The sequence below is a fragment of the Takifugu flavidus genome, chromosome 21 (assembly GCF_003711565.1).
Source record: "Takifugu flavidus isolate HTHZ2018 chromosome 21, ASM371156v2, whole genome shotgun sequence".
Classification (NCBI taxonomy): Eukaryota; Metazoa; Chordata; class Actinopteri; order Tetraodontiformes; family Tetraodontidae; genus Takifugu; species Takifugu flavidus.
In genome coordinates, this window is record NC_079540.1 from 1,350,488 (window position 1) to 1,375,348 (window position 24,861).

Here is a 24,861-nt window from a genome sequence, read left to right on the forward strand (position 1 = left end):
GGGAGGGGGGGCAGCTAAAGCTCCTCTGCTTCCTCCATGGACTCTTTGGCGACCTATGGTGGTCTCACCTGCACTGGAAGGTGGTGGTGAAGGTCCAGGAGAGCACAGAGACGGTGGACACGGTGTCCCAGGATAGCCAGGTGAGGCCCCCACGCTTGTCGGCACTGTCCAACTTCGGTGTTGGCATAAATACACTCCAACATTTGCAGCGTTCCTCACCTGAGCTGCTGAGAAAGCAAAGTTTAGGTTCCTCACAACTTCCTGACATTGACTTTGGCGGACTTTCACTAAATCATCCGTCCTGCACGGCTGCGCCTCCTGTTCTGTGAGTTCGACCCCTGGTTAGTTCCAGTGTCGCAGTTTCACTGACACTTCCTGTTATTGCAACAGTCCCTGAAGGTTCCATACAAAGTATTTAATCTTCCTGCCTCTGGGGTCAAGGGTCAACTCGCTTTAGACCAACTTAGCCTAATGAGCGTGTTCAGATAAATCAGCTTAAGCACGTCACAAACAGCTTGTTTTTTCCAAAAAAGAACTTTAATACTTTATTTTGTTAAAAACAATGTATAAAAATGATTTCAAACCAAGTTTATTTACAGATAGTAGCCGTTGCTTCAGAAAACAGAAGTAACAGCTACTTGTACAAAGTGGAAAATTAAAGTCCTCCCCCCCTGCAGTGACTGAACTTTAAAGTGAACATTCAAGAAACGACGTTCCGCATTTGTGAAACAAAAGTCTGCAGAAGGTTTAATAAAAACAGTCTCGCTGCTACAGTAAGGCCAGACTCCCCTACAGACGCGTGGAAATCCACCTGGGTAAAGTGACAGTGTAGTTTTCTTTTTTGTCATTTTAAATAGTCTTTGAAATTAAATAAAACATTTTTTCTTTAAAATAAAGACAAGCTTTTGAAAAAGCAGGCGAGTATTGCACAGGCTGATCTCCTGGTACCCTTTGAATAAGAATGGAAAGCACAAAGGAAGTGACGCTCAGAAGATGCAGCCGCTGGTGGACAAACACAACGCACATTTAGTCGTTTCAGCTTTCTGTTGGCATGGCGACGGGAAACAAAAGGTGCAGCAGTGGACAAAAAGCAGGCCCATCGTACTGCAGGAGCGACAGTGAAGCAACGTGACCTGTTCTGAAGTAAAAGAGGTTGTGGGAGTGTTGTCAGAATGCACACAAACAGATCACGGTTGTGTCTCGTTAGCGTCTCGTTAGCACTCAGCGGCGTGCAGAGCTGCTCAGCCGCTAAATGTGGACGAACAGCAAGAGAAATGCAGAAAATAAATATAAAACCAAATGTGTCGCACCGAGTCATTCAATCTGTTGGCGATTTAAAAAGAAAAAAATGCTATAAAATATCACAGAACAAACGCAAACGTTCGGCGTTAAGCTAGCCTAAAACACAACGGTTTGTGGTAGCGGAGCGAAAAAACATCCAACGAATTAAACTGAAGCATTTGTTCCCACGCTAAAGGAAGTCACATTTATCTGTATCAGGTCAACTGATGCAATAATTTAAAGAAAATAAGAAAACATAAAATCGAGCGAGGAACGCATGATTCCGTGACCAACAGACAGTCCGAAGGAATGAAAACAAACTCGAATGTGCTCTTTGATTTCGCCATTTCTGGATGTTTGGTATTTGAAAGTCCAGGCAGTCGGGTGAAAGGCGTGGCCTCGCTCACGTGTGGTACATCTTGGGCTCGTACTCGGTGTGAGGCGACGGCAGCTCTCTGTGGATGGTCGGCGGGAGGCCGCCGTGGTGCTGGTGGTTGTCGGCCAGCTTCAGGTTCAGCAGGCTGGTGCAGGTGGGCAGGTAGATGTGCTGCACGTGATCCACCTCGGAGCGACACACCGGGCACAGCTGAAGGGGCAGAGAGCTCAGGTTAGCGTGGGCGGCGGCGGGAAGACGCGGGCGACAAAAGGAGCTGCCGATAGAGGAAGCGTTTACATTCCAGGTTTTGGGAAACAAGGCGGTTCTATTTTTCTACTGTGGTGGAATTCAAATATGGACAGAACCAAAACAAGACAAGGACACATGACTGGACTGTTTGTTTTGATCTGGACCCTCCCACTTCTGGGTCACGGGCCGGTCGGGTTAATATGTTGCGTGCTCCAATTCCTTCACACACATTTGTCTTGCTATCTTTGTAGGGACTCTTGCTAACATAAACACGCACAGACACACCTGAAGCTGATTGGCGCAGCTCTGGCAGCACACCATGTGACCACAGGGGCAGAACGCGGCGTCGATCTCCTCCTCGCAGCACAGCATGCACAGCAGCGCCTCCCGCAGCTTCCGCAGCCGCTCCTGCAGCGCCCGGCTCTGCTGGCAGCTGCCGCAGTCCGGCCCCTCGTCCTGCTGCTCGTCCCTGCTCGGGGAGCGCGGCGGGGAGGAGCCCTCGCCGTTGCCGCTCCGGGACACCAGGTCGGCGATGCCGGAGTTGTAGAGGGCGCGCCGGGCGTGATCGTACACCTCCTTGGACGTGCGGCGGATGTCGAAAACATACTTCTTGCCCAGGTTGATGTTTTCGTTGAGGAAGAGCGAGGCCAGGTGGCCCTTGAAGTCCCTGCTGTACTGCATCATCACAGCGTTGGTCACCGTGTCACACCTGTGGAAATAACACAGGAAGTGGTCACAGACGCCATCGAAACAAGACCTACTGGACAAACACGAGGCCGCCACTCATAACTCACTCGCTGACTTCACGCAACCACATTCCCAGAAATATTCTCCAACTAGGCTCATTTGTGTTAATGTTTATGTGTTTTTGTGCTGGCGGCTGTTGGTTCCCGCACGTCTGGCGCTGACGGCGACATGAGATAACGCCGTTGTGAAAGGAGATTTGACTTAACGATCCACCCGAGCGGCGAATAAACCTCGCCATCAAAACATCACGCAAGCTTCTGTCACATCTCTTCTCGGAAACCCTTTTTTTAACCCTCACCTGTAGAAGGCGTGGGTCTCCGTGATGGCTCGGTACAGTCCGCTGGCGGCCCGGTTACTGATCAGCTTAAACAGCAGCACCACGCTGTCGCTCGTCTCCTTGGTTACCGTCAGATACACCGTTTTTCCGGACTGGGTGGCGATTTGGATGAGTGGGTAGCTTATTCTAGCGAGAGGGAAGCTCGTTTCAAAGGCCGTCTTGAGGCAGAAACCACAGAAATGTGCGCAGGTTGTACCGAGCGTACCTGTTGACCAAGCTGAAGTCTTCCTTGCAGACGGCGATCCCGTCCGGGCCGACGCCGATGGCCAGCCGCTGGCCATTAGCATCGCGCGCCCAGTGCCACTCAACGCCGTAATGCTCCAGAGAGGCGACCAGCTGCAGGGCCTGGTATTCCACCGACCCCTGGCTCAGAGCCGCCAGAGTCTTGTGTCTCGATATGACGCTGCAGGAAGAGACGCGACATTCAGCAGCGATTTACACGTAGGAGGGAAGCGACATTAGCACACGTTTGTAACTGGGTCAACTACGGTTATGAGATCAACAGGAAGAGCAGTTCATTTATGAGTAGCTACAGAGCAAATAACCGCTGGCCAAGACACACATTCACATGTTAGAGTGATGATTTACAGTTTAGAGTCAGCAGGTCGTTGTTTTTTTTTGTTTATTTACAGCTTTGTGTTGAGATGCGATGAAACAACAGTTTCTGAGTGGCCTGTGTGCTACCTGTCGATCGTGGCCACGGACGGCTCCTCCCCGCACAGCTCCGAGTACCAGTACTGGGCCGTGTTCTGGTTGTAGTCGCCGAACTCGGCCTGCGCCAGGAGCGCGCTCAGCTCCACCGCCTGCTCCGAGCACATGCGCAGGTGCCCGTTGTGGAGGTCCTCCTTCACGTGTGTGAAGAAAATGTGCCTGGTGGACGGAGAGGACAAATGAGAGGTCAAAGGGGGGGAACTGGGTCATTGCGATAATGACTAACTGCTGCACTGAGGCCAGAGAGGAAGGAAATCACATGTATTCCTAATTTCAGAGAGGAATCCTTGATTGTTGATCCGGAAACATTCGAGGAACCATCAGGCCGCGGCAGATGCCCGACCACAAGGCGGGAGCTTTAGGAAATCCCTGTTGGACATTTGTTTCACAGACTGTCTGAAGCAATTTCCCTTTTTTGTAAATATAGTGTTGTGTCGGAACGCCATCGAAAAACAGAAGTGGAGAGAGAGAAAGTGGCTGCAGAAGTAGTACTGAAGCCGGGGTCAAGCGTCGGCATCTACTCTGGAAACCATCACAATGGCTGACATGCTGCTGGCCGTAGATGGCGCCAAACGGAGCTCCGCTGGAAAGCTTTCATTCTCTGGGCCTCAGAATGAGGCCGGTTGGTCAAGCGTGACCTCATCTGTTGCAGTTCAAAGATAAGCATGGGTATTGTTGTGGTCGGAACCAGCAACGCTCCGATCTGGTGTGGTCAAGAAAAACAAGCCGTTTCTCCGACAACACAAAACCAGCCCTCCTTTGTTTTGACCAGAAGATGTGAGGAATTCTTTCCCAGAAGCCACGAGGGGAGACGTCATGGTGAACAACACGGGCTGGAACCTGAACTGCAGTAACCTCATCGGGCCCCTTTGTTTGGGTGACCTATGGCAGAAGATCCTTAAGAAGATTGGACAAAGACCCAACCGTTAGCAGTCACCTGCTTCTCTCTGCCAAGTCAGACAGCTTTTCCACTGCATAAAGCTGCACGCTCGGTTGCCTGGTGACCAGAATATAGTCTCCACAAGGGATCTTTTATGAGATCTGATTTCAGCTTAAACACGGAGGGGCCTCGATTGTTACAGATACTGTTGACTCGCCCACCCTCCGTCCTGATGCAGCTAGCTTAGCCCCCACGGCTAGCTGTTTCATACGTACTTAAGTCTGGTGATTTGTCTCCAGCAAACTTCTCAATGGAATGCATCTGTGGAGAAACTGAAGCGTTTCATACGCTGCCTGGAACTGCTCTGCTATTCCCAATAAAAATGAATTGGCCTCGAGCTGTGGCTGCGTATGAGACGCGATGAAGAGACATTTTCTGGAGAAAACCAGGTCAGACTATGACTTGAGGATATCTGAGAGTCTTATAAAGGACTTCGAGGTGGACAGAGATGGTAGCGCTCGCCAGCCTTTCAGAACGTTTCAAATGATCCGCTGTTTTCATTAGACGGAACAAACCCAAAACACCCCGGAGGAAAAGACGGAAGGCGACGTTTCCTCGATCCCCTCACGGGACTGAAAAGCCAGACTCTTGAGGGACGACTGGCAGCAGCCTGCACATGCACGCTCGTGGATTGCAACAGCTACAGTGTTCAAACACAGACACCTTTGAGGCAGAATGTGGCCTACAAAGTCCCCGATAAAGGCCGGTCAAAACAAGGAGCCCCTATAGCCGGGGCAAAACAAACAGCGCTTTGATATGGCGTTAAACATCCCATTCCATCCAACGCACACACACGCTCATAAAAAGAAAACACTGCGCTCTATTGTGTCAGGCCCAGCAGGCATCATGTGACGGAGCGCTCCTTGCTAGCTACCTACCCGACGCAAACAATAAGGCTGGGGGAAAAAAAAAAAGAAGGTTACTACAGGGCGAGCCGCGGAGGTTACTACAGTTCAGGCGGAGACTGGGATGAGGTTAATGGTGAGTCCTAATCCCCCCGAGCAAGACGCAGGACGTCCTGGACGCCCAAATGCCTCCTGGGCCGAGTCGTTCGCATTTACATTGATCAGAGTTGCAGATTTTAGAAACAGAAACCTTTTATTTTGTCGATTCCAGGAATGGCCTGCGCCGACGAGCACAGAAAGGGTGCGCTATGCTGCGATAAGGTCTAAATCCCCTCCCCCCGTGGGCGCAACAGGTTCCTGACAGCCACTTTCAAACACAGTCCTGCTAAATCCAGTCAGCCAACTACAGTGTGTCAGCAGCGACTGTACAGGTTTTACAACCATCCTGCTGAGAGGATTCCACACCAACCTAAACATTTGTTATGACATCACTGCAAAAACCAAGAATCAAGCGTGGCGTCCTGCAGCGATCAGACGTGACAGACAGGACGCGGCGGGGCCAAAGTCTCCTCAACCTACATCTACGTGGAGACGAGGTCACATCGTCAACCCACAGCCCGCCTTAAGGAGATTACTCATTTATGTGTAACACCTGTCTGAGAGGTGACTGGAGTCGTGCATGCAGCGGCCGCTGAGGCCAAGAGAAGGGCTGCGGGAATGTGGGAACGCTCGCCGGAATAAATGAATGAATTAAAATGAGTCCGAGCGTTTCCAACCCCTAAAAACTGGGCCGCTGTTTGCAGCGCCGCAGCCACGGAGAGGATGAGCTAACACAGAACTCTCCTGCTTCAGTTTAAACAAACCAAAACAAAAAACCACACAGAAGTATCCCGGATATATCGTCGGAGCGCTGAAGGGACACATTTTGTAGGATTCCCGGGGCAACCGCCAGACCCTGGGCGTCTCCTCCGGCAGCTGGGAGAAGCAAACGCGGAGGAACAAAATGTTTCGGCCCAAGTGAAACTCAACACCTCTGCCTGGAAACTTTACACCCGCTTCAGCCAATGGCAGCCAGCGATGCACACCTCATCTCCCAGGCACGCAGCAATGCATTGCATGCAGCTCAGATAGCTGTGAGGTTACTATCTGTCAATGAACTGGAGTAACCTCTCCGTGTGGGTGTGTGTACATGCCCGGAGGTGCAAAACGCCAAATATATCTGATTGTTGTAGGTTCTACATTTTAATTTCCAGGAAGTTGACAAATGAATAGTTCCAACAGTAAAAGGTAAGAACCCCCCCCCCCAAAAAAAAGGTGCTAATGTGCTCGAGGCCTTCAAGTTTGTGGGCTGAACAGAGGAAAAAAATGATGATTAAAGCCCACCATCGCGGTTGAGACCGTTACAAAACAAACACTTTTTAGCTGTGGGCCAACGTTAGTGATTAACAAGACAAACCAGAGCTGTTTACATCAGTAAACAGTAGCTGGAGTCGTTTCTGCCATCATGTTGAGGCCCTCACATCACTACAGACATGCTTTTATTTCCACCATAGGGTTACTTCCCATCTGTAGCACAAATACTGTGCATGTTCCATAATTTAAAAAAAAAAGGGGTTTTCTGACCCAGATTTTGCTCCATAACCCCCTTCTGGGTTCAGACATGTGGAGGAGTGTGGAGCAGGAAGGCAGAAAGATAACATTTGGATTTAATCAGCTCCTCCTGTCAGAGTCTGCGACGTGTTTGAATGCAGCGGAGGAAGCCTGCAGAGCGGCGGCGGCGGTGACGACTCAGAGGGAGAATAATGGGGAAAAAGAGCGGCAGGGTGAACAAGATGAGGGCTACAGACTAATGTCATGATAATGTGACGGTCCGTGAGGCACTGGGCCATCGGGGGACGCATTAACAACCATTTAGTGGCCCCGCTCCTGGTACACGCTACGTTTTTGGACATGCCTACAGAGAACATTGTGTCACCATTTCTGGTAGACGGACGTGGAATAAACTCATTCTAGCGGCCTTTACTGAGGTCAGAACCCCTGGAAATGAGCCTCCTTTGTCATCTAATGATTATCAAACCTCGCCGCCGGTTCAGGTTAAAGACGAGTCGGCCGGTACAGGTGTAAACAGGTCAACCTCAGTACCTCCGACGAAGCCTCTAAATAGCCGCGTGTGTCCACTGTTGGCCTGACCAGAATGTTAAACGCAAAAGCTAATGAAGGGAAACATTCAGATTCCAAGTGACACCCCCCCTCTGGCACGTAGTGTTCAGTGAGGCAGATAACCTCCGTTCACACCCCTGGGTCAAGGCTCCCTGAACCTATAAGACCCTTGATTCCAGTAGAAAAAACTGGACACGTCGCTCCAGATGATGCGTCATGGGAAAACAACAAAAGGCCGTTCAGTAGAGGGGTGTGTGTGTGTGTGTGTTGTGTGTGTGTGTGTGTGTGTGTGTGTGTGTGTGTGTGTGTGTGTAGGCTGGATTAGACCACCATGTGTATGCTTTGATGATCCAGCCAGAGGAGCTCCTCAACTCGCTAAAAATCTCCCTATTAGGTTTTCCCCAGGACAATGAGCTCACTAATCACCGGAAAACAGTGCGTTGAACGTGTGCACAGACACCCGGTTGACCTCCTGTCTCCGAGCAGCGCAGCGCGAACAGCTGTTTACATAAGCAGCTCTGTACACGCTCCGGCCACCTCAGATTATGTAATAGAGCCCATAAGAACGGCGTGGAAGAGAACGTTCAGTCACACACACATTTCCCAGGGTTATTGGAGAGTGTGTTGACTGGTTTTAGGTGGATGGTGGCATCTCCGCTGACAATGGAAACGCCGCGCAGCGCTTTACAGGCTGATAGAACCGACGTGACTACAGGCAATAAAAGCTGCAGAGGCCGGGGCAGGAAGTGGGTCAGAGGTCAAGGCAGGAAATAGCCGACACGAGCCAGTCTGCACCAATTCCCTCAAATTAGAATTGCCTTTATTTAAGGAAATTAACAAGGATTAGCTGTGAGACAGCTGCTTCCAAAAATAGCAAAAAGCGCACGTCTATGCAAATGTGAGAACTAACGGCGACTCCTCAGGCCCGGCGCTATCTCAGAGACGCCAGCCATCTGCTGATAACCCCTGCTTATCTGGCCTAGGTCGCGCCGCAGGCGGCCAGGTGTCCTCCCCACGACCTTTTGCTTTCTTCAACAGAAACAAATGAGAGCCACAGCGCACGTCTGAGAGCGTATGCAAAGGATGTGGGGATAGTTCCAAGATGACTTTTAGTCGGGAGATGACGCAAAGAAGGAGCAGGAGCGCTAGTGGATGGCTAGATGAAACAGAAGCACCTAATGAACAGCCTAAATGACCTTCTGTGTGTCTGTGTGTGTGTGTGTGTGTGAGTGTGTGAGTGTGTGACAGTTTAGTATCAGATGGCAGCGCCTGGGGTGAGGAGAACAATCACACCATAGTAGCAGACGGAGTAATACGAGGTTGAGCTTCCAAAGGGAGAGCACGCTCGTTATTAATAACTTCAAACGAAAGCGGAGGCGGGGAACACCAGGATCAGGATCAGGATCCGTCAAGGCCTGTTACTTTGTTCTGACTCAGCTTTATCTGGGGTCCAACCGACCGAAGATCCTGCTAGGATGAAAACTGCAAAGGCGAGACATTTGAAGGAACGGTCATTTTAACCTATTGTTTGTCCTATTGAGATGTTCCTGCTGAATAAAAGTCTAATTTGTCACCTGTGGCTAACATGTACTCCTGAATTAAAATGTTCTATAAGTGTTTTCTTTTTTTTAGCAGTTCTGACTAAAAAATGATGCAAAGTCAAAGCTGCTCTATGGTTTCCCATTAAAGTGCTGCAAAAAAAAGGAAAGAAATGCCTGTCAAACTTGTGTGAAAGCATGACTAATAGCAAACACACACTTACGCACGCAGTCACACACACCTGGGTAGTTGCAGTTTCCAAACATTGTATGCAGAAAAATGCGAGATGCTTTGTACTGCGGCCATTCAAACAACAAAAAAGGGGTGGGCAGGAGATGGGGGGATTCAGTAACAGAGGTCCAGGCTGTCACTCAGAGGGCTGTGGGGGCAGGAGCAAGGCAGCAAACAGCCCCCAGAGCTGCCGGATCATGTTTCCTGCCTGGGGCTGGGCCTGAATGAACTTTAGTAACCCTGGGAGCACCCAGGAAAGAGGTTACTACAGGGCATCTCAGTCAAAACGATGAGCTCATGTTCAGGGAGCTCACAACAATGGCTCGTTCCAAGCATGTGCCTCTGGCCGCGTGCTACCAACACGCGTAAACAACTGAAAGCGGCGTGCACGGGGTCTAGTAAAGCTCAACGAGTTGGCGAGGCGAAAAAAAATACCTCGTCTGTTCCTGTAGAATCAGGTGAGGCTCCACGAAGAACTTGACGCGCAGCCTCAGCCGACACGGAGCCACGTTGTCCATCTGCTGGCAGATGCGGTTCCTCAGATTCAGCCACAGGTTCTCGCCTTTGCCGCCGGTGAACTGCAGCCCGAAGTAGTCCACCTCGATGATGCCCAACTTCCTGCACACCTGGAGGGGAACAAATGGAGAATTAGGACTAACAAAAAAGATGGGGATGCCAGGGGTGCAGGATGGGGGGGTCAAAACCTGGTCCTAGAGTGCCTTGATCTAGCCAGGACTTCCATCACCGATAAATCCAGTATTTTGGTATATGCTCAAAGGGAATAAATAAACTACAATCAACTGATTGCATTGTTTGCAGCTGAACAAAAAGAGTTATTGATATTCTGAAGCCACCGGAGGGATGAAGTGAACTTTAAAGGGGTCAATGGAAGCGATGAAGCCTCCACCCTCGTCAGCAGCAGCAGCAGCAGCAGCACCAGAGTTTATTACCCAACTACTGGCGCTGATATTATGGAGGCTGAGATAACAGCAACTCACCCGTGGCCATATTCTATTCAGATCAAGGATTGGCTTTGTAGAGGCCACTGATGAAAGGGAAAGTTGTGCTGCTGCGATCATGACCACAGTTTCTGCTCCCCGCAGTCTCACTTCGCCTGGGTTGAGAAGCGCTCACAAAGGAAGCAGAATGAACTCTAGTTACCCCGACCGAAGCCATCTGCCTCTGCACGCTGAGGCAGTTTTACAGCACTAGATAAACTTTTACATGCGTGACTGAACTCTGATGGTTTGATATTTCTGATATGTCTGTGAAGCATCTTATGCGTTGCAGGATATTGTTGGTCTTCCAGGTGACCATCACCGCGTCTAAGGTCGCTAATGTGCCGTCAATCAGGGGGAAAAAGAGATTATTTAACAGACTTTAAAGGCTCGCCGATGCAACGGACGCCAGGGCACTCGGGTAACTAACTAATTTGAGGGGAACAAGGGTTTAAAAGTTTTTCACGATAGCTGCAGGACCGGGCTGACGTGTCGCCTAATCGATAAGAGTGACAGACGTACCTTATTCAGACAGTCCTCGCCGTTCGCCTTCGCGTCAACTTCCACTTCCATCACCACCGAATCCGGACGAGTAACGTAGCAGAGCATTTTGGCCGTGTCTCCTCAGAGTCTTTGGTTTCGCCACCCTTTCGAATCGATAAGACAACTCTGGAGCGCCCCCGAAAAGCCCCCCTACATCGAGCGTTCGTCACTTTCTCGGACCTTCTCGTCTCTGGCAGCTCTCTTTACTCCCCAGCTGGACGGCTATATCAATGAAGGCTCGCGAGCTGCGCCGCCCACTCGGAACCGGCCAATCAGCGTCGTCTTCACAGCGACGCTCTAAAGTCCTGTCCAATTAGAAGTCCCGTCTCAAGCGCACGCTGTTCTGGCAGCAGCTGGCCGCTCGTGCCTGAGAGTGTGAGTCCGCTGCGCCCCCTTCTGGTAGGACGCGCAATAGACTTTAAATCAGCTGTTTGTAAGGAGTTAAGAATGGCTTATGCGTGTGGATTTGTGTGGATAATTTATGCCTTCATATCCCAGAAATAGTAAAGATAACAAAAGAAATGCTTAGCGACTCGTGTTGTGCAGCTGCAACTGAATAGTTCATGATGGGGAGCAGTGGGAACAGGTTCAGCCTGGACTGTTACTCATTGGGTTTGTAATATAAAAGGCCTCTGAATCAATGCAAACAGCTAGACTAAAGAAGATAAATGCATTTATAATCTTACAATTTATTGGTATTGATTTTTGTATGCGTGCATTTGTGTATTTTAATTCTATTATCCTGTATAGTGATTTTTTGTTCTTTGTATGTAACTACGCACTGGTGGCTCTGCTGTCACCAGTTAACAGTTTAACACATATCTTGGCTCTTCTTGTCTATCTTTTACTGTACGACTCCGGGAAAACAGGACTTGGTGGGTGGAGATGGGTTTCCAGGTTGAAAGTACACCAGAGATAACAGAAATCGTTCACTTAATTTTTTTTTACTTTTTTTTGCATGGACAGCTTTGTCATCAAGCAAAGTTCTTTGACTTTTATCACACAAAGACTTCTGTTGATAATTCAGGAAGGTAAAGCCAACTTTTTCTTGCTTAAATATTCAATGAGTTTTATTGAGCTTTATAATTTCCCAAACACAACAAAATGATGTAACTTCCACAGAGGCAGCTATCACAGGATGTATTCTACACACATCCACACACACACATGCTTGTTTACTCTATCTTTGTGAGAACATTTCTAAACGTAATACATTCCCTAGGCTCTAACCCTCACCCTAACATCATAACTAACCCCCTAATCCTAACCTAACCCGGTGAACCTTAAAAGCAATCTTAAACTCTCAAACAGGCCTTTGAAAGTGTGAGAACCACCCAAAATGTCCTAATTTTCCTATCTAGATGTGTATTTTGCTCATTTTTATGTAACATGTACAAGAAGTTACACACATGCAGAGACATCCTTCTAATTCTATCCTTGTGAGGACTTTCATAGACATAATGCATTCCCCAGCTCCTGACCCTATCCAGTATAATGAACCCAAACCAGTTCTAACCTCAACCTTAAAACCAAGTCCCAACCCTCTAACAGTCCTGCCCAAATGTCCTCACTTCCCCAAGAGGTCCTCACTTTGCTAGTAGAATGAGTATTTTGGTACTCAGTATGTAGCAAGTACAAGAACGCATGCACGCACACACAGACCGACACACGTGCTCGCTTCTAATGCAGCTTTTGGTTTAAGCTGTAAAAGTCCACTAAAGTGTCATATCTAATTTGGCATCGTTCCCCTGATCGGCACAAAAGTCTGTCTGAACGTTGATCCAGCCGCTCTGTGGCGTTGGCAGCGGCCGCCGTTCTTTTGGCCTGTGGTGATGCAACCAACACACGCACTGACTGACAAGAGGGACGTGCAGCCTGAGCAGCCCTCAGAGCCATTAAAGGAGACGGCACAGAGAGAGGTCACATAGTATTGTCCACGGTTGACGTGGGGGGGGCAACGCAGGCTTGGAACACAGCTTTCCCTGCTGTTTTCTACTTCCTCTGAAAGGAGACATCAGACAAACAGGCGTGAATGCAACGGGGCAAATAAGAATCAACAACATGCACAAATTAGCCTACTGGCGTGCACGTGGGTTTTGTTGGGGGGAGGGGGACGGTCTGGGCTCGCAAACACAAGTTCCTGGTTCGTGGATAGGTGTGACATCATTCAACGTGACATCACTTTCCTCTAAGGCAAGTCACTGCTGACTCGACTGGAGCGTGAACACATAGCTAGGCAGGAGTGTGTGTGTGTGTGTGTGTGTGTGTGTGTGTGTGTGTGGTGTGTGTGTGTGTGGGCATGACATCACAGCATCATCACTGCCCATTGCCATTGCCAAAGCAAAGCTGCGCCTCTTGGAGCGGCAGTTATGTCAGAATGTACCCAGAGCTGCTGCAGCCATTGTTGCTCCAGCAGCTTTGATTCCATTCCTTCATCCTCTTGGATCCATCTCTTGTGAGGAGAGGAGGAAGAACAGCGCCAGAAGGCTGACGGTTTAGGGAACAGCGGACGCTCCAGTGCCCGAGTATGAGGAGAGGCCAGAGGGCGAGCAGCTCCTCTGAGTCTGAAGAGAGTCAGCGGTCCAGCCACCGTCCCTCAGAGCGAGGATGCTCATCGGATGAAGGAGATTCGTCATCGGATTCAGATGTGGAGGTCAAACATAGAATGAAGAGGAGCCAGAGGTTCTGCAGCTCCTTCAGCTTTGGAGAAGATCAGAAAAGGAATGAGGATGGCGAGGAGCCGCCGCCAAAGGGCTCCAATGGAGTGTTCACCACGCAGGCGCTGGAGACAGAAGAGGCGGGAGAATCCACGCGGCGGGAGACGCAGGACGCTTTCCTTCAAGCGACCCGGCCTCAGAGATCGTGCTTGTTCAGGCCCCAGGAACTTTGGCTGGCGGTGACGAGATGTCTGACCCTCCGATGGCCGCCTTGCCTGACCATCAACAGGCAAAGTGGCGTCAAACCGGCCTGCCGTGTCGACGCAGACCAATCAGAGGACGCAGAGTCACCTGACAGCTCAACCAATGAGAGCTCTTCATGGACGTGTTCCTCAGATGATGCAGATGTGAAACAGGATGAAGAGGAAGTCAAAATCAGAAGCCTTCCGGCCCGTGGGTGCGGCGTTTCCTGCACGACGTCCAGATTGCCGAGGGTTCGGCAAGCCCCGGACCCGATGCTGGCCTCAATGATCCTGGAGAAGGAAACTTTCCTGAGGATCGAGCTGGTGGATTCGGGAGAAGAGAGGGAAGAGGCGCGCTACTGGGCAGAGTGGAAACTGTCAGACAGAGCTCACGAGCTGGCCGAGGGAGTGTGGATGTCCAAAAGCCCAAAACTGACGGACTGACTGGTGGAGCCTGTGACGCGGGTCGTTTCCACCGCCCATAATCAGATCTTTCAACCACTGATAATAAAAAAGAGTCACTTCCTAATCTGCCTGACTGCTGATTAGATGCGGCCCAGATTTGCCTGATTAATGATGAGGACTGTTTGGCGTGATGGGCGTGAACTTGCTGCGTTCAGCTACAGACCGCACTGACTCGGTAATTAGAGGGGCTATTTTCAGAAACTCGGCGCTGTCAGAGTTAATGTTTGTTGTTCCGCCTCTGTGGGTCGCTCAGAGAACATTTCATACATGGCTGGATCCATGTGTGGGAGGCAACAAAGAGATAAGAGAATATGTCATCTATTTACGAACAATAAAAAAAACTGCTTTGTGATGGTTTGGGGTTATTTTTTTGCAACAATAGGACACTCGAATGTCACCTGAATGCATCATTGTCACTGCTAAATATTTAGCAACACTGCCTGATTATAATGTGCATGACAATAAGACAAAAAATGATCTGCATCGGGTCAAAAAAGGCTTTAAAGTTTAAAGCTTAACGTTAGCAACGTTAGCAATTTTTACTCTCACCTAACCGACTGACCAATCAGTGTTTGGCTGCCAGTTATTAGATTCCACCCAACTGGTTAGAGAAATAAACACTTTGGGCTGCTTAGTTCAACACTGCCGCCCAGCACCAGAGGGGGCGACAGAGATACCGCATGACTTTATCCAGCTTTTACACTCTTTTTAATGGAAAATGTTGGGGGAAAAAACAGACAACTCAGGTTTTAAAAGAGCGCCTTTAGCACCAAATATCAGCAATTGAGCACCTCGGGTGGTAATCAAGCATGTCGCTAATGAGTAATGGGCAGGGGGAGGGTACCAGTTTGAGGAGATGGTGAGGAAAATAGCATGTTCTCATCTTCATATGGAGCATTTAGCAGCCCGACTTCATCGTCAACAGTTAAAAAAACCCCGTGGGGTTACGTAAAAACGAAAGCCTCGGAGCTTCTTGCGCTGTGGTCTGAATGCAGCGTCTGATTGGCTCTCTAGTGTCAACATGAAGAGGATCTCCTGTCTGTATGGACTTTGGATCTACATTTCTATCACGCCACTGGAATCCACCCCCCAGGATCTCGATCAAACAGGAGCTTTAACCCTTCTGGGTTCGTCCTGACTTTGACGGACGCCATAATCAGCTCCCGTCTCTCTCCCCGACATGCATATATTCATGAAGCCTCAGAATATAGTGGCTCTCATCACTGCATTTAGTTAACAAATACCAGCTCAACACTCACGCTTTAACCAGTTATTAGTAGTTGTTTTAAACGCTGAAAAATTGCATTAAATATGCAACATTTTCTTAATCACCATCTCAATCCGTGTTTTTTAAAATTTCAGTGCAGGATTCTAATATTTTAAAAGGCATCATTCCGTGCGTGTGGCATGCTGGGAAACTGTCAACCTGCAGACCGGGGTGGGGGGGCGCAGATGTTCGATCCCGTCCGTCAAGTGTGTTTGTAAACCGGCGCTGGGGGGTGACAACCCCAAAGACGGTTACATAATGGTGTGATGGGCTGCAAATGCTAGCAGAGGACACAGGAGGCAAAGGACATTGCTTGCTGCAAATGTTTCTCCTGTTCAGGAGATTCTCTTCAAATTGTAATAAAACCATATTTGTAAAGCCTAAAAATCAACATTTGCATTTATATTGTTATTCCTGAGGTCAAGCCCCGTCGCTATGGAAACCTGTCCGACAGGGCCCTTTCCCCCGCATCCGTTCCGGTGAAACCTGACCCTAGGAAAGCTCTCAGCAGCCAGGGACGACCTTCCACCTGCAGGAGAAGCTGTTGCTTCATAAGTGCATCTTTTGGCTCCTGACCTAAATCCCATTTTTCCACACCTCACTCCTCCATGCTGAGGTTAAAAGATCCTTTTTTCTCTTTTGGGGCCACACAATAAGTGAATCAGACAGTAAATTTTGCCTGGACGGAGGGAGCATTTGTCCACGGGGGTGGAGCGTTTCCTGGCCCTGATTTGACTCAGTTAGCACCGTAGCCTCTTAGCAAGACGCTTCCAGCTCTGACCTTTCTATGCGCACATTCTCCAGGTACTCTGGCCTCCTCCTGCAGTCCAAAAACCTGCACATTAACGAGGCTAAAGCTATAAATTGCAACTGCTCGCGAGTTGGAGTCTTTTCCTTTGCCGTTCTCCTATACGTTCCTATACATTCTATAGGTTCTCGCACAGGCAGCATGGTGCTTTAGCTGGCTCACACATCTTCCCAGCTCTGTTAATTTCCATGCTTTAATGAACGCAGATGTCGGAGCGTGTTCCACAGAGAAACCCCCCCCCCCCCCCCCCCCCCGGGTGAGTGAGATGTAACATGAAAGAGAAATCATTTCATTTAGTGTTAAAACGAGCTGTCTCCTCTTTTTCCCCACTTTAAAATTCCAAAACCAAGTGTTTGTTCCTTCTGATTCCCAGGGATTCATCTTTAGAGTGAAAATGTTCCACACTTCTCCGAATGATGGTTTGGAAAAAGCTTTTTAATTGTTGAATACCAAACTTGCATTTGGCCTTTGAAGGATTTGGCCAGAACAGCAGGTAAGAATGAACTCTGACTTCTAAAGATGCGAACGAGCGGGAAAAGTCAGGCCGGCTTCGCCTTTCCCCAGAACAAAGAAAGTAAAAGCTGCGTGAGACAGCTTCAGGAAGAGATAGCTGGGCGGTTTTATCGGAAAATGCAATAATGGTCCAGACCCAAAGGCTCTCAGGAAAATCACTGCAGTGTGGAGACGTTATCCGAAGTTTCCCTCCTCTCGCTCTGATGTGCTCTTCCTGTCTGCTCCTCTTACGTCAATCACGCTAATCACCCTCCTCGTTGATTACCTCTTTACCCCGCAGAGCCGTCACGTCTCAGACTGGGAGCCGAGCGGGGAGTTTGAATATCTGATCGCTTGCTTGCAGCATCTTGTTTTTATCTGGCAATGCCAATGTCATGATAAGGGAAATAAAACAGTGGTATTTCTGAATATTCATGAGCACCGGCGCTAAGAGTTGCTCTGGCTAACTGTGCTCACCTCACGTTCACAGATGTTTCGAGCCTCGGCGCACCGTGTTGGGGTAGTAAGATCAGATATCTAATCTGTTCCCTTATGCAAACTACAGAACATGCTCAGCCTCAACGACAACATCAGCGATTTGTGTAAGAAGATCTCATCTGCAGCCCGTAAAACACCGTAAATGTTCAAACTTGATAGTTACTCAAACTTCTAATCAACCCGACCCATGGAAGACCATCACAAAGGGCTCAGGCAGGGCTATATGTCATGTGACCTGGCCTCGTTATCTGCGCTGATGTCTGTTATCTGTCGTGTGACAGTCCACGTACATGATGACATCATTTGTGCTATCGCTTCGCCAGCGTGGCGGCGGCCACTGTGGCTTAAAAGCCTTTTCAACTGATGAGGTTTATTGGTGATCGAGTTGTAACAGCACCTGAGCTAAAGCGGGTAGGACGGAACCCCAGGGTAGAACTGGTTCCAGCAACCGGTTTATACCCACCATCGTGCAGAGAAGCACACCGATTGGCCGTTTCCATCGCGTCAAATCAAGGTTGTCGGGGTCATGCACGAGGGTGCGAGGAGGTAACAGGTCACTGAAGGCATCGCAGCACATCCGTGGAGACGCTTCGGAGCAGAATCATCACGTTCTCCTCCGGCAGGCTCCCGCACTTCTCTGACACCAGAGAATCTTGATGCGCATTGATGCCCCGCGGCCTCAAAATGACACGCGTGTGATATCTCGCCCGCGTTATCTGTCAGACATCCTTTCGCGGGCCCCCGGGACAGAACTTCTCAAGTCTTCTGTCTGCTCCTGCTTTTTCTGTCGCCATCCTCCTTCGGGGACCAGCTGACTGAAGGCTCAGCACACTTGTTCAGCCCCGCGAAAGAAGCCAGAAAAGGCTGCACCTATTTGTTCAAATGGATAAATTAATTATATAATCATGTTCCCTTGTGTGTAATTCTCATAACATTGTTGGTTAAACTGTGCTATATTTATATTTTATCCTTCGGTTTTATGGAATTTGGGGAGTTGATTCTAATAAACTGCTCCTGGGGTGCGAAGGTAAATTATTATTATTATTATTTTTTTTTAACGTCATCAGGATGTTGAAAACTGCAGCCATGTTCTCCTTGTGAATGAAGCGGCTTCTCTGGGCCTCGCGATGGGATTCCAGCTGTTTTTATGTGTGTGTGGGGGGAATTTCTTCCCGGAGCATGACTGCAGCCGAGTGTACGAAGGTGCCCCACATTCCCCAGAATGAGCAAGTGGTTTCTGACAGAAACTAGTCGACTTCAGCTTAAATCCAGATCCAATGTAAAACCCTCCAGCCGTCCACATGGAAGTTTCATTTTCATCTGAACTGTTGGCATAAACTTGCATCTGAACCATTCCTGATGGTTCGACTGAGTGATTCCAGCTAGAATGCCAGAGTAACAATGACATCATTTCAGGAAGATGATGGGAAGATAGTCAGGATTCAATCTTTAAACAGACAGATTGTACATGTATTTACCCCAGCAGCACATGCTGAACACACCCATGCATCACATATCTAAATAGAATGCGTGCTGCTGCTGCTGCTGCTGCTACTACTGCTGCTGCTGCTACTACTGCTGCTGCTGATTTCAGCCTACAGCCACAGGGTCTGTTCTTGGAGCAGCCTTGTCCTTGTTTTATATCTCATCTCTTATTTAGGCCAACATGTCAGCGATAAATGTTTAATTCTGCGGAAGAGGAATTCATGATGAGATCTATTTTAGGCAGAGATGTAACGCTTGAAGACAGTAAACAAGAGCGCTTCATGAGTTTGACCCCAGACATGGCCGAAGGAGGAAAAGTCACCTCTCCTATTATTAGAAGTACTCAGTGTTCTCCGTGTCTTTTCTGCCTATTTTTAACATTCTATTTAAAATATGTCCTCATGTTGCATCCAGACGGAACTTTCACATGACTGGAAGAGGCTTCAGTAAAAATGTAAAACCCTCCAGCCGTCCACATGGAAGTTTCATTTTCATCTGAGCTGTTGGCATAAACTTGCATCTGAACCATTCCTGATGGTTCGACTGAGTGATTCCAGCCAGAATGCCAGAGTAACAATGACATCATTTCAGGAAGATGATGACAAGATAGTCAGGATTCAATCTTTAAACAGACAGATTGTACATGTATTTACCCCAGCAGCACATGCTGAACACACCCATGCATCACATATCTAAATAGAATGTGTGTGTGTGTGTGTGACAGAGAGAGAGAGAGAGAGAGAGAGAGAGAGAGAGAGAGAGAGAGAGAGAGAGAGAGAGAGAGAGAGAATTCCTTGAGCAACACTGCCACCATTTGGAATAAGAAAGAATAATCTGGATTTGAGGACTGAGAATAAGGCAGCTTTTCTTGTGACTTGGGTGATGGTAGAACACAAAAAAATTGGGAAATGATGAACAAACAAAGCAACATCCTGCAATCATGCTTCAGAACTTCATTCATTCACGGAATTGTGGATAATTAAGTTTTCGGCAGCCAACTATCTGCAATTCCGGGTTTTACCTGCAGGTGGAGACATTTATTAATACTGCAGGTGGAGACATTTATTAATATTTAGTGATCAACTCAGTGAAACGTTTTAGTTCCGCTTTAAAATATCATTCATTTAGTCAAAGATGTAAAACTCTGACTATGTCTTTTTGTATTTCTTTATTAAGCTTTCATGTAAACTGTTGATCTTAGAGCCTCCAAAATCTCCATTTGGTTTTTTGTTTTTTCTTCTCTTAGATTTTTTTGCCAAGATTTTAACTTCTCTATTGATGTTCATGCATTTGTCTTTGTAAATGCCAGAATCTTCACACGCAGCATCTCTCAGCACTTCAGCCATTCATGAACCAACGCCTTCAAACCTTCCCACCAAAGGCTTCTTAACGGTGAAATAATCCAAGTTAATTGTGCAATAGAAACAACCCGTAGGTGTGACGACTGCATTACAAATGCAATATCACACCACGTCACATTTGTAGATCCAGGATAAGAAATGGAGTGTAGAGGAGCTCATGCACGCCGCTGAGCACCAGCACCGACAGCCTGCAGCTGATATATACAAGACACTGCAAACTCAATTATTATCAGAACAGGCTGCATGAAGAACAATATAAAGCTCTTCTCAATAGAAGTCTCATCTTGTTCTGACAGCTGATCTTCATCACACGCTCATGTCACTTAGAATCTATTAAAGGTTTATTTCTGTTTGGCTTAGATTTTCAAGTTTGTTAGTGGCTAAAATAAGAAACCCAGTTTTTATTGTGTTTAAACATTCCAAAGCTGATATTGAAGGGCCATATCATGGGACGGTTGCCATCACTGTGGCTGTCAGGAACAAACAGGCCTCAGGAGGTGAGAATGGGAGAGAACATGTCCTCCACATGTTCCTATGCATAGGTAGACCTGCTACAGTAAGACTGTGTTCTGAGGATAGAAGAATCCTTTATCTTAAATGTAAAAGTGATCAAAGAATGATCAGACAGGAGTGGGTTCTGAGGGAACACTGACACATGTTCTACCTCAACACCATAAGTCAGAACTAGATCTAGGGTGTGGTTGAAGTTATGAGTTGGTTAATTTATCTGCTGCTGGAGGAAACCAACTGACTCAAGTAATGAAATGAAACCATTTCTAAAGCTGTCATTTACAACATCTACAAGTCTCCAATGATAATGACTTTATCTGTTCTGAGGACCAAGTCAGATAAGATGTCAGAAAACTCAGACAGGAACTCTGAATGTGGCCCAGCAGGGGGCCGATATACAACTACAAACAGAAGTGGCTTTTCTGTCCTCCGGTTCAGATGGGTGATGCTAAGAGTCAGGCTTTCAAATGAACTGGAGCTGTGTTTGGGTCTTGGATTAAGTAATAAGTTGGAGTGATAGATTGCTGCCACTCCTTGACCAATAACACCAGGAATATGATAATTAAGATGGGTAGGAGGAGTAGATTCATTTAAGCTAACATACTCCTCCTCCCGGGTGGGATGGACACGTTTCTCCTAATCAGACCAGGTTTTCCCCAAAAACTGTTCCAATTGTCTACAAAGGACACCTGGTTTTCGGGGCACCACGATGACAACGAGCGAAAAAGCCAGTACTTTATAAAATGACAAAGGGTGACAGAGGGGTTGTGGGTAAAGGGATATCGTGTCTTTGATCTTTGAACATGTCTGATATTTGAGACAAATATATATTAATAAAAGCCCACTTTATAGACTTTGAGCTTTGGTATGAAAGGACAGAGTTTAACATTGGTAACTTTTATGCAGTATTTGTAAGGATGGGGTAATACAGAAACTGGTCGACAACTTGAATTACATGTTTGCCAGAAGGTTTTAAGATAGGAATAACTTTGGCTGTTTCATTCTGCTTAGAAATATTCTGGTTTGTAGAGTCATAACAAACATACTACTCAGCACTACAGAAAAGATGGCACACTGGTAAGTTTTGATCATTTAATTATTTGGCAAGGAAATTTACATTAGCTAAAAATAAAATGTCTGGCCTTGAGATTGAAGGTTGTTGACAAAATGGTGGACCTGATTGACGTTCTCTCTAATGATTATTTTAGTGTCTGAGTATTGGACAAGTTATATTTTTATTATATACCCTTACCCGTGCACAAAAAATCATGACAATGCACACATACATGAGGTGTGGTGAAAATTTGATATTGTTGTCTGGAAATGAACATGAAATAATTTTATTTTGAGAATAGAGTGAGCGCAGATATAGGTAGACAAAATTGGCAGACAAGATCTACAAAAATATAATCGTGACCCGTGTCCCCAAATCAACCGGAAGTCCCATACATCCCTTTTATTGCTGTTCTACTGCAGCTTTATGAGTGAAGCGGCTCATAAAGTTTCTGCGACAAAACTAGAAATTATGGGTTATTTTAATGGTGTAAGGGGAGAAATAGCAGGCATCGTATATCTTTGGATACAGTTGTTAGGGTGGCTTAGTCCTTTGGTAAATGGGGCACTGTGCAGTGAGGGGAAGCTTAAGGTGATACTGAAGCTGCTTGATAGTTTATAATGACTCCAACTTGTCATGAGATCAGTGTTTCCCTAGAGTTTCTGTACTCCATTTTGATTTTTAAAGGGAGACTTCTCTTAATCTTTTTTCTTCTCTCTTCTAACATAGCTACCAACATTGGTGTCCATATCCCTTCGCATACGAGCAGAACATAGTGGAAATTGGAAGCATCCTCTATTCCAGACAAACCAATTATCTGGTGCAGTCCATTCTGGGAGAGGGTGCATTTGGCAAAGTAGTCAAATGTATAAGGTTGAGAGACAACAAGACTGTGGCAGTCAAAGTCATGAAGAAAGAAGAAGATTACTATGATAGTGTAGAGCAGGAAGTATGTAACAACAACTTTTGTTCCTATTTGCCCCTGTATGTGGTTTAATTGAGGTGAACCTTGACATTTGTCTCCTTAGATACAAGCCCTGCTAAGGCTTCAAAGACTGGATGCAGAAAAATGCAACATTGTCCAGATTCACGCAGCCTTTTTTGACAGAGGGTATTTCTGCTTCGTCTTCGAGTACCTGGACAAAAGTCTCTTTGACTACATGGCGGAGAACGATTTTCGTCCTCTGCCTCTAAACGCAATCAAATCTGTTGTCCAACAGGTACATCTCACTGTACTTCCTTTTTCATTAATAGCCCTTTGATCTAATGTTGAAAAAGTATTCTGAAAGTGTTTTATTTTCTTTAAGCTTGCAATTGCACTTCAATCTCTGAAGAGCGTGGGAGTGACTCACCGCGATATAAAGCTGGACAATATTATGTTAGTGGACCATGAAAAGCAGCCTTTCAGAGTCAAACTTATCGACTTTGGAATTGCCACTGTTGCCTCCACTATACCACAGGGCTCAGTTATACAGGCCCTCTGTTCCATGTAATTATTTTTTACAAATGTTTAAAATCATGGAAATCTATAAATAACCAATTGTAAAAAGCAAATTAACACCCTTTTATAGGTCTCCAGAGGTCCTTTTGGGTCTTCCATTGACAGAGGCTGTCGACATGTGGTCTCTGGGCTGTTTGGCTGCCAAGTTACACCTGGGGATTTCGCTGTTTGATGGGGACAATGAGTATGACATGGTAAGTATATTTGTAGTATTTGGAGTTTACTTCATTCTTTTCTTTGAACTTTTCTGCAACATAAACTTTTTTGGGTGAATATTGTGACGTGGTGTTTTCTTTACCCACAGATGAGGAGCATCGTGGAGCTACTAGGTCAACCTCCAAATCGAATGCTGGATGCAGGAATAAATACGAAGCAATTCTTTAAGAAATATATGTGCGCAGGGAATCGATCGTGGAAACTAAAGGTATCTGTGGTAGTTTGTCTAAGATATTTCTTACGGACTCTAATTTTCCCCCAAATTAATAGGTAGGAATGTTTATTTTGTTGTCCTTAACTCCTTTTCTGTTATCTGTTTAGAAATGCCACGGAACAACAGGATGTCATTTTCTGGATTCTTTGGATGACATTTTAAGCGTATGTTTTTCCAGTTTTCATTTGTTATTCACATCAATGTAACAACGCTTTCTTAATAGCATAAAGAATATATTTACAGGGTAATTAACTACTTTAAATCAATTTTTATTGTTCCAGGACATCCCTACTAAAGACAGTGAAAATCTAGGACTTGGTCCTTTTGTTGACATGCTCAAGAAAATGCTTGACCTAGATCCTGCTACGCGCATTACCCCAGCTCAACTGCTGCATCATGGTTTTCTGACAAACACTGAGTAAGTCTACACAAAGATCATTCATTTCAGTCCTAAAACCTTTGATTTATACATTTGAAAAAATTGCAGGATCTCAGATAATTATTTAAGTCATGTATTTGTGTCTTGAAGGGTGGGGACCACCTCTGAAGAGCTAGAGGTCACTGCCAGCCAGGAAAATGGACAGACGTTGCAGTCGCAGTGTGAAAACCGACAGCCGAACCAAGAGAGCCAATTAAAAACAGGGCAGAAAAGAAATCGTGACTCTAACGATGACTTGCCAAGACTCCAAGCGGCCTAAATTTCAGTCAAGGGTGACACCAATGACGGACACACAGATAAATGCTGATAATTCCACTGTTCAGAGGAAGCTGCCTGATGGGAAGGATGGTGAGCCTCATTGCTCCACCTTGAAGGCTGTGCCCAGGTTCAGCCAAAAGGTTTTGAAAAGAAGAAGGAAATACACAGGCAGGAAAAGAGAGAAACAGACTCCCTGAACACATATGTTTGGGGGACAGTCCCATCTGGTCTTTCAATCACATATTCACCCTGAATTACAATAAAGGAAGCTGATTTCATTATTTTAAACATTGGTTTCTGTTTTTTTTAAGACCATAAAGTGTTTACAGAAAATCAAACAACTAATTGGTGCATTCAAATTAATATAATTATTATTTGGGAACCTATTCCCTTGTTTTGTTGTGCCTGAGGAAAAGTTGACCGATTTTTACTTTGTC

At 46.8% G+C, this 24,861-nt stretch overlaps 2 protein-coding genes across 4 annotated transcripts; one reads left to right on the top strand and one right to left on the bottom strand.

Annotated features, from left to right (window-relative positions):
- Positions 1-515: 515 nt before the first annotated feature.
- Positions 516-11,171, bottom strand: mylipa (myosin regulatory light chain interacting protein a). 3 transcript variants are annotated; one of them, XR_008947889.1, is made up of 8 exons: positions 10,937-11,171; positions 9,852-10,042; positions 3,675-3,860; positions 3,196-3,393; positions 2,952-3,116; positions 2,192-2,615; positions 1,261-1,867; positions 516-1,220 (listed from the first exon to the last, which is right to left on the bottom strand). XR_008947889.1 is itself a non-coding variant. In XM_057020297.1 (7 exons), the coding sequence occupies exons 1-7, from the start codon at positions 11,021-11,023 to the stop codon at positions 1,685-1,687; spliced, it is 1,434 nt and encodes a 477-aa protein (XP_056876277.1). In that variant the 5' UTR covers positions 11,024-11,171; the 3' UTR covers positions 516-1,684. The 3 variants fall into 3 exon arrangements, 2 of the variants coding, with proteins under 2 accessions (XP_056876277.1, XP_056876278.1); XM_057020297.1 differs by having other exon boundaries at positions 516-1,867; XM_057020298.1 differs by lacking the exon at positions 10,937-11,171 and adding an exon at positions 10,415-10,921 and having other exon boundaries at positions 516-1,867.
- A 10,637-nt stretch (positions 11,172-21,808) lies between these two features.
- Positions 21,809-24,425, top strand: LOC130518702 (homeodomain-interacting protein kinase 2-like). The gene is made up of 9 exons (XM_057021521.1): positions 21,809-21,819; positions 22,526-22,745; positions 22,825-23,016; positions 23,104-23,285; positions 23,368-23,491; positions 23,602-23,721; positions 23,835-23,891; positions 24,009-24,145; positions 24,257-24,425. Exons 1-9 carry the CDS (start codon positions 21,809-21,811, stop codon positions 24,423-24,425), a joined length of 1,212 nt encoding a protein of 403 aa, XP_056877501.1.
- The last annotated feature ends 436 nt before the right edge of the window (positions 24,426-24,861 follow it).

Excerpts from the sequence above, each read along its gene's own strand:
- mylipa (XM_057020297.1), bottom strand. The coding sequence starts at position 11,023 with ATGCTCTGCTACGTTACTCGTCCGGATTCGGTGGTGATGGAAGTGGAA. Across the intron at positions 3,394-3,674 it reads TCCGTGGCCACGATCGACAG|CGTCATATCGAGACACAAGA; the intron begins GTAGCACACAGG and ends CTCTTCCTGCAG. Across the intron at positions 3,117-3,195 it reads GACTTCAGCTTGGTCAACAG|AATAAGCTACCCACTCATCC; the intron begins GTACGCTCGGTA and ends CCCTCTCGCTAG.
- LOC130518702 (XM_057021521.1), top strand. Across the intron at positions 23,017-23,103 it reads TCAAATCTGTTGTCCAACAG|CTTGCAATTGCACTTCAATC; the intron begins GTACATCTCACT and ends ATTTTCTTTAAG. Across the intron at positions 23,892-24,008 it reads CTTTGGATGACATTTTAAGC|GACATCCCTACTAAAGACAG; the intron begins GTATGTTTTTCC and ends TTATTGTTCCAG.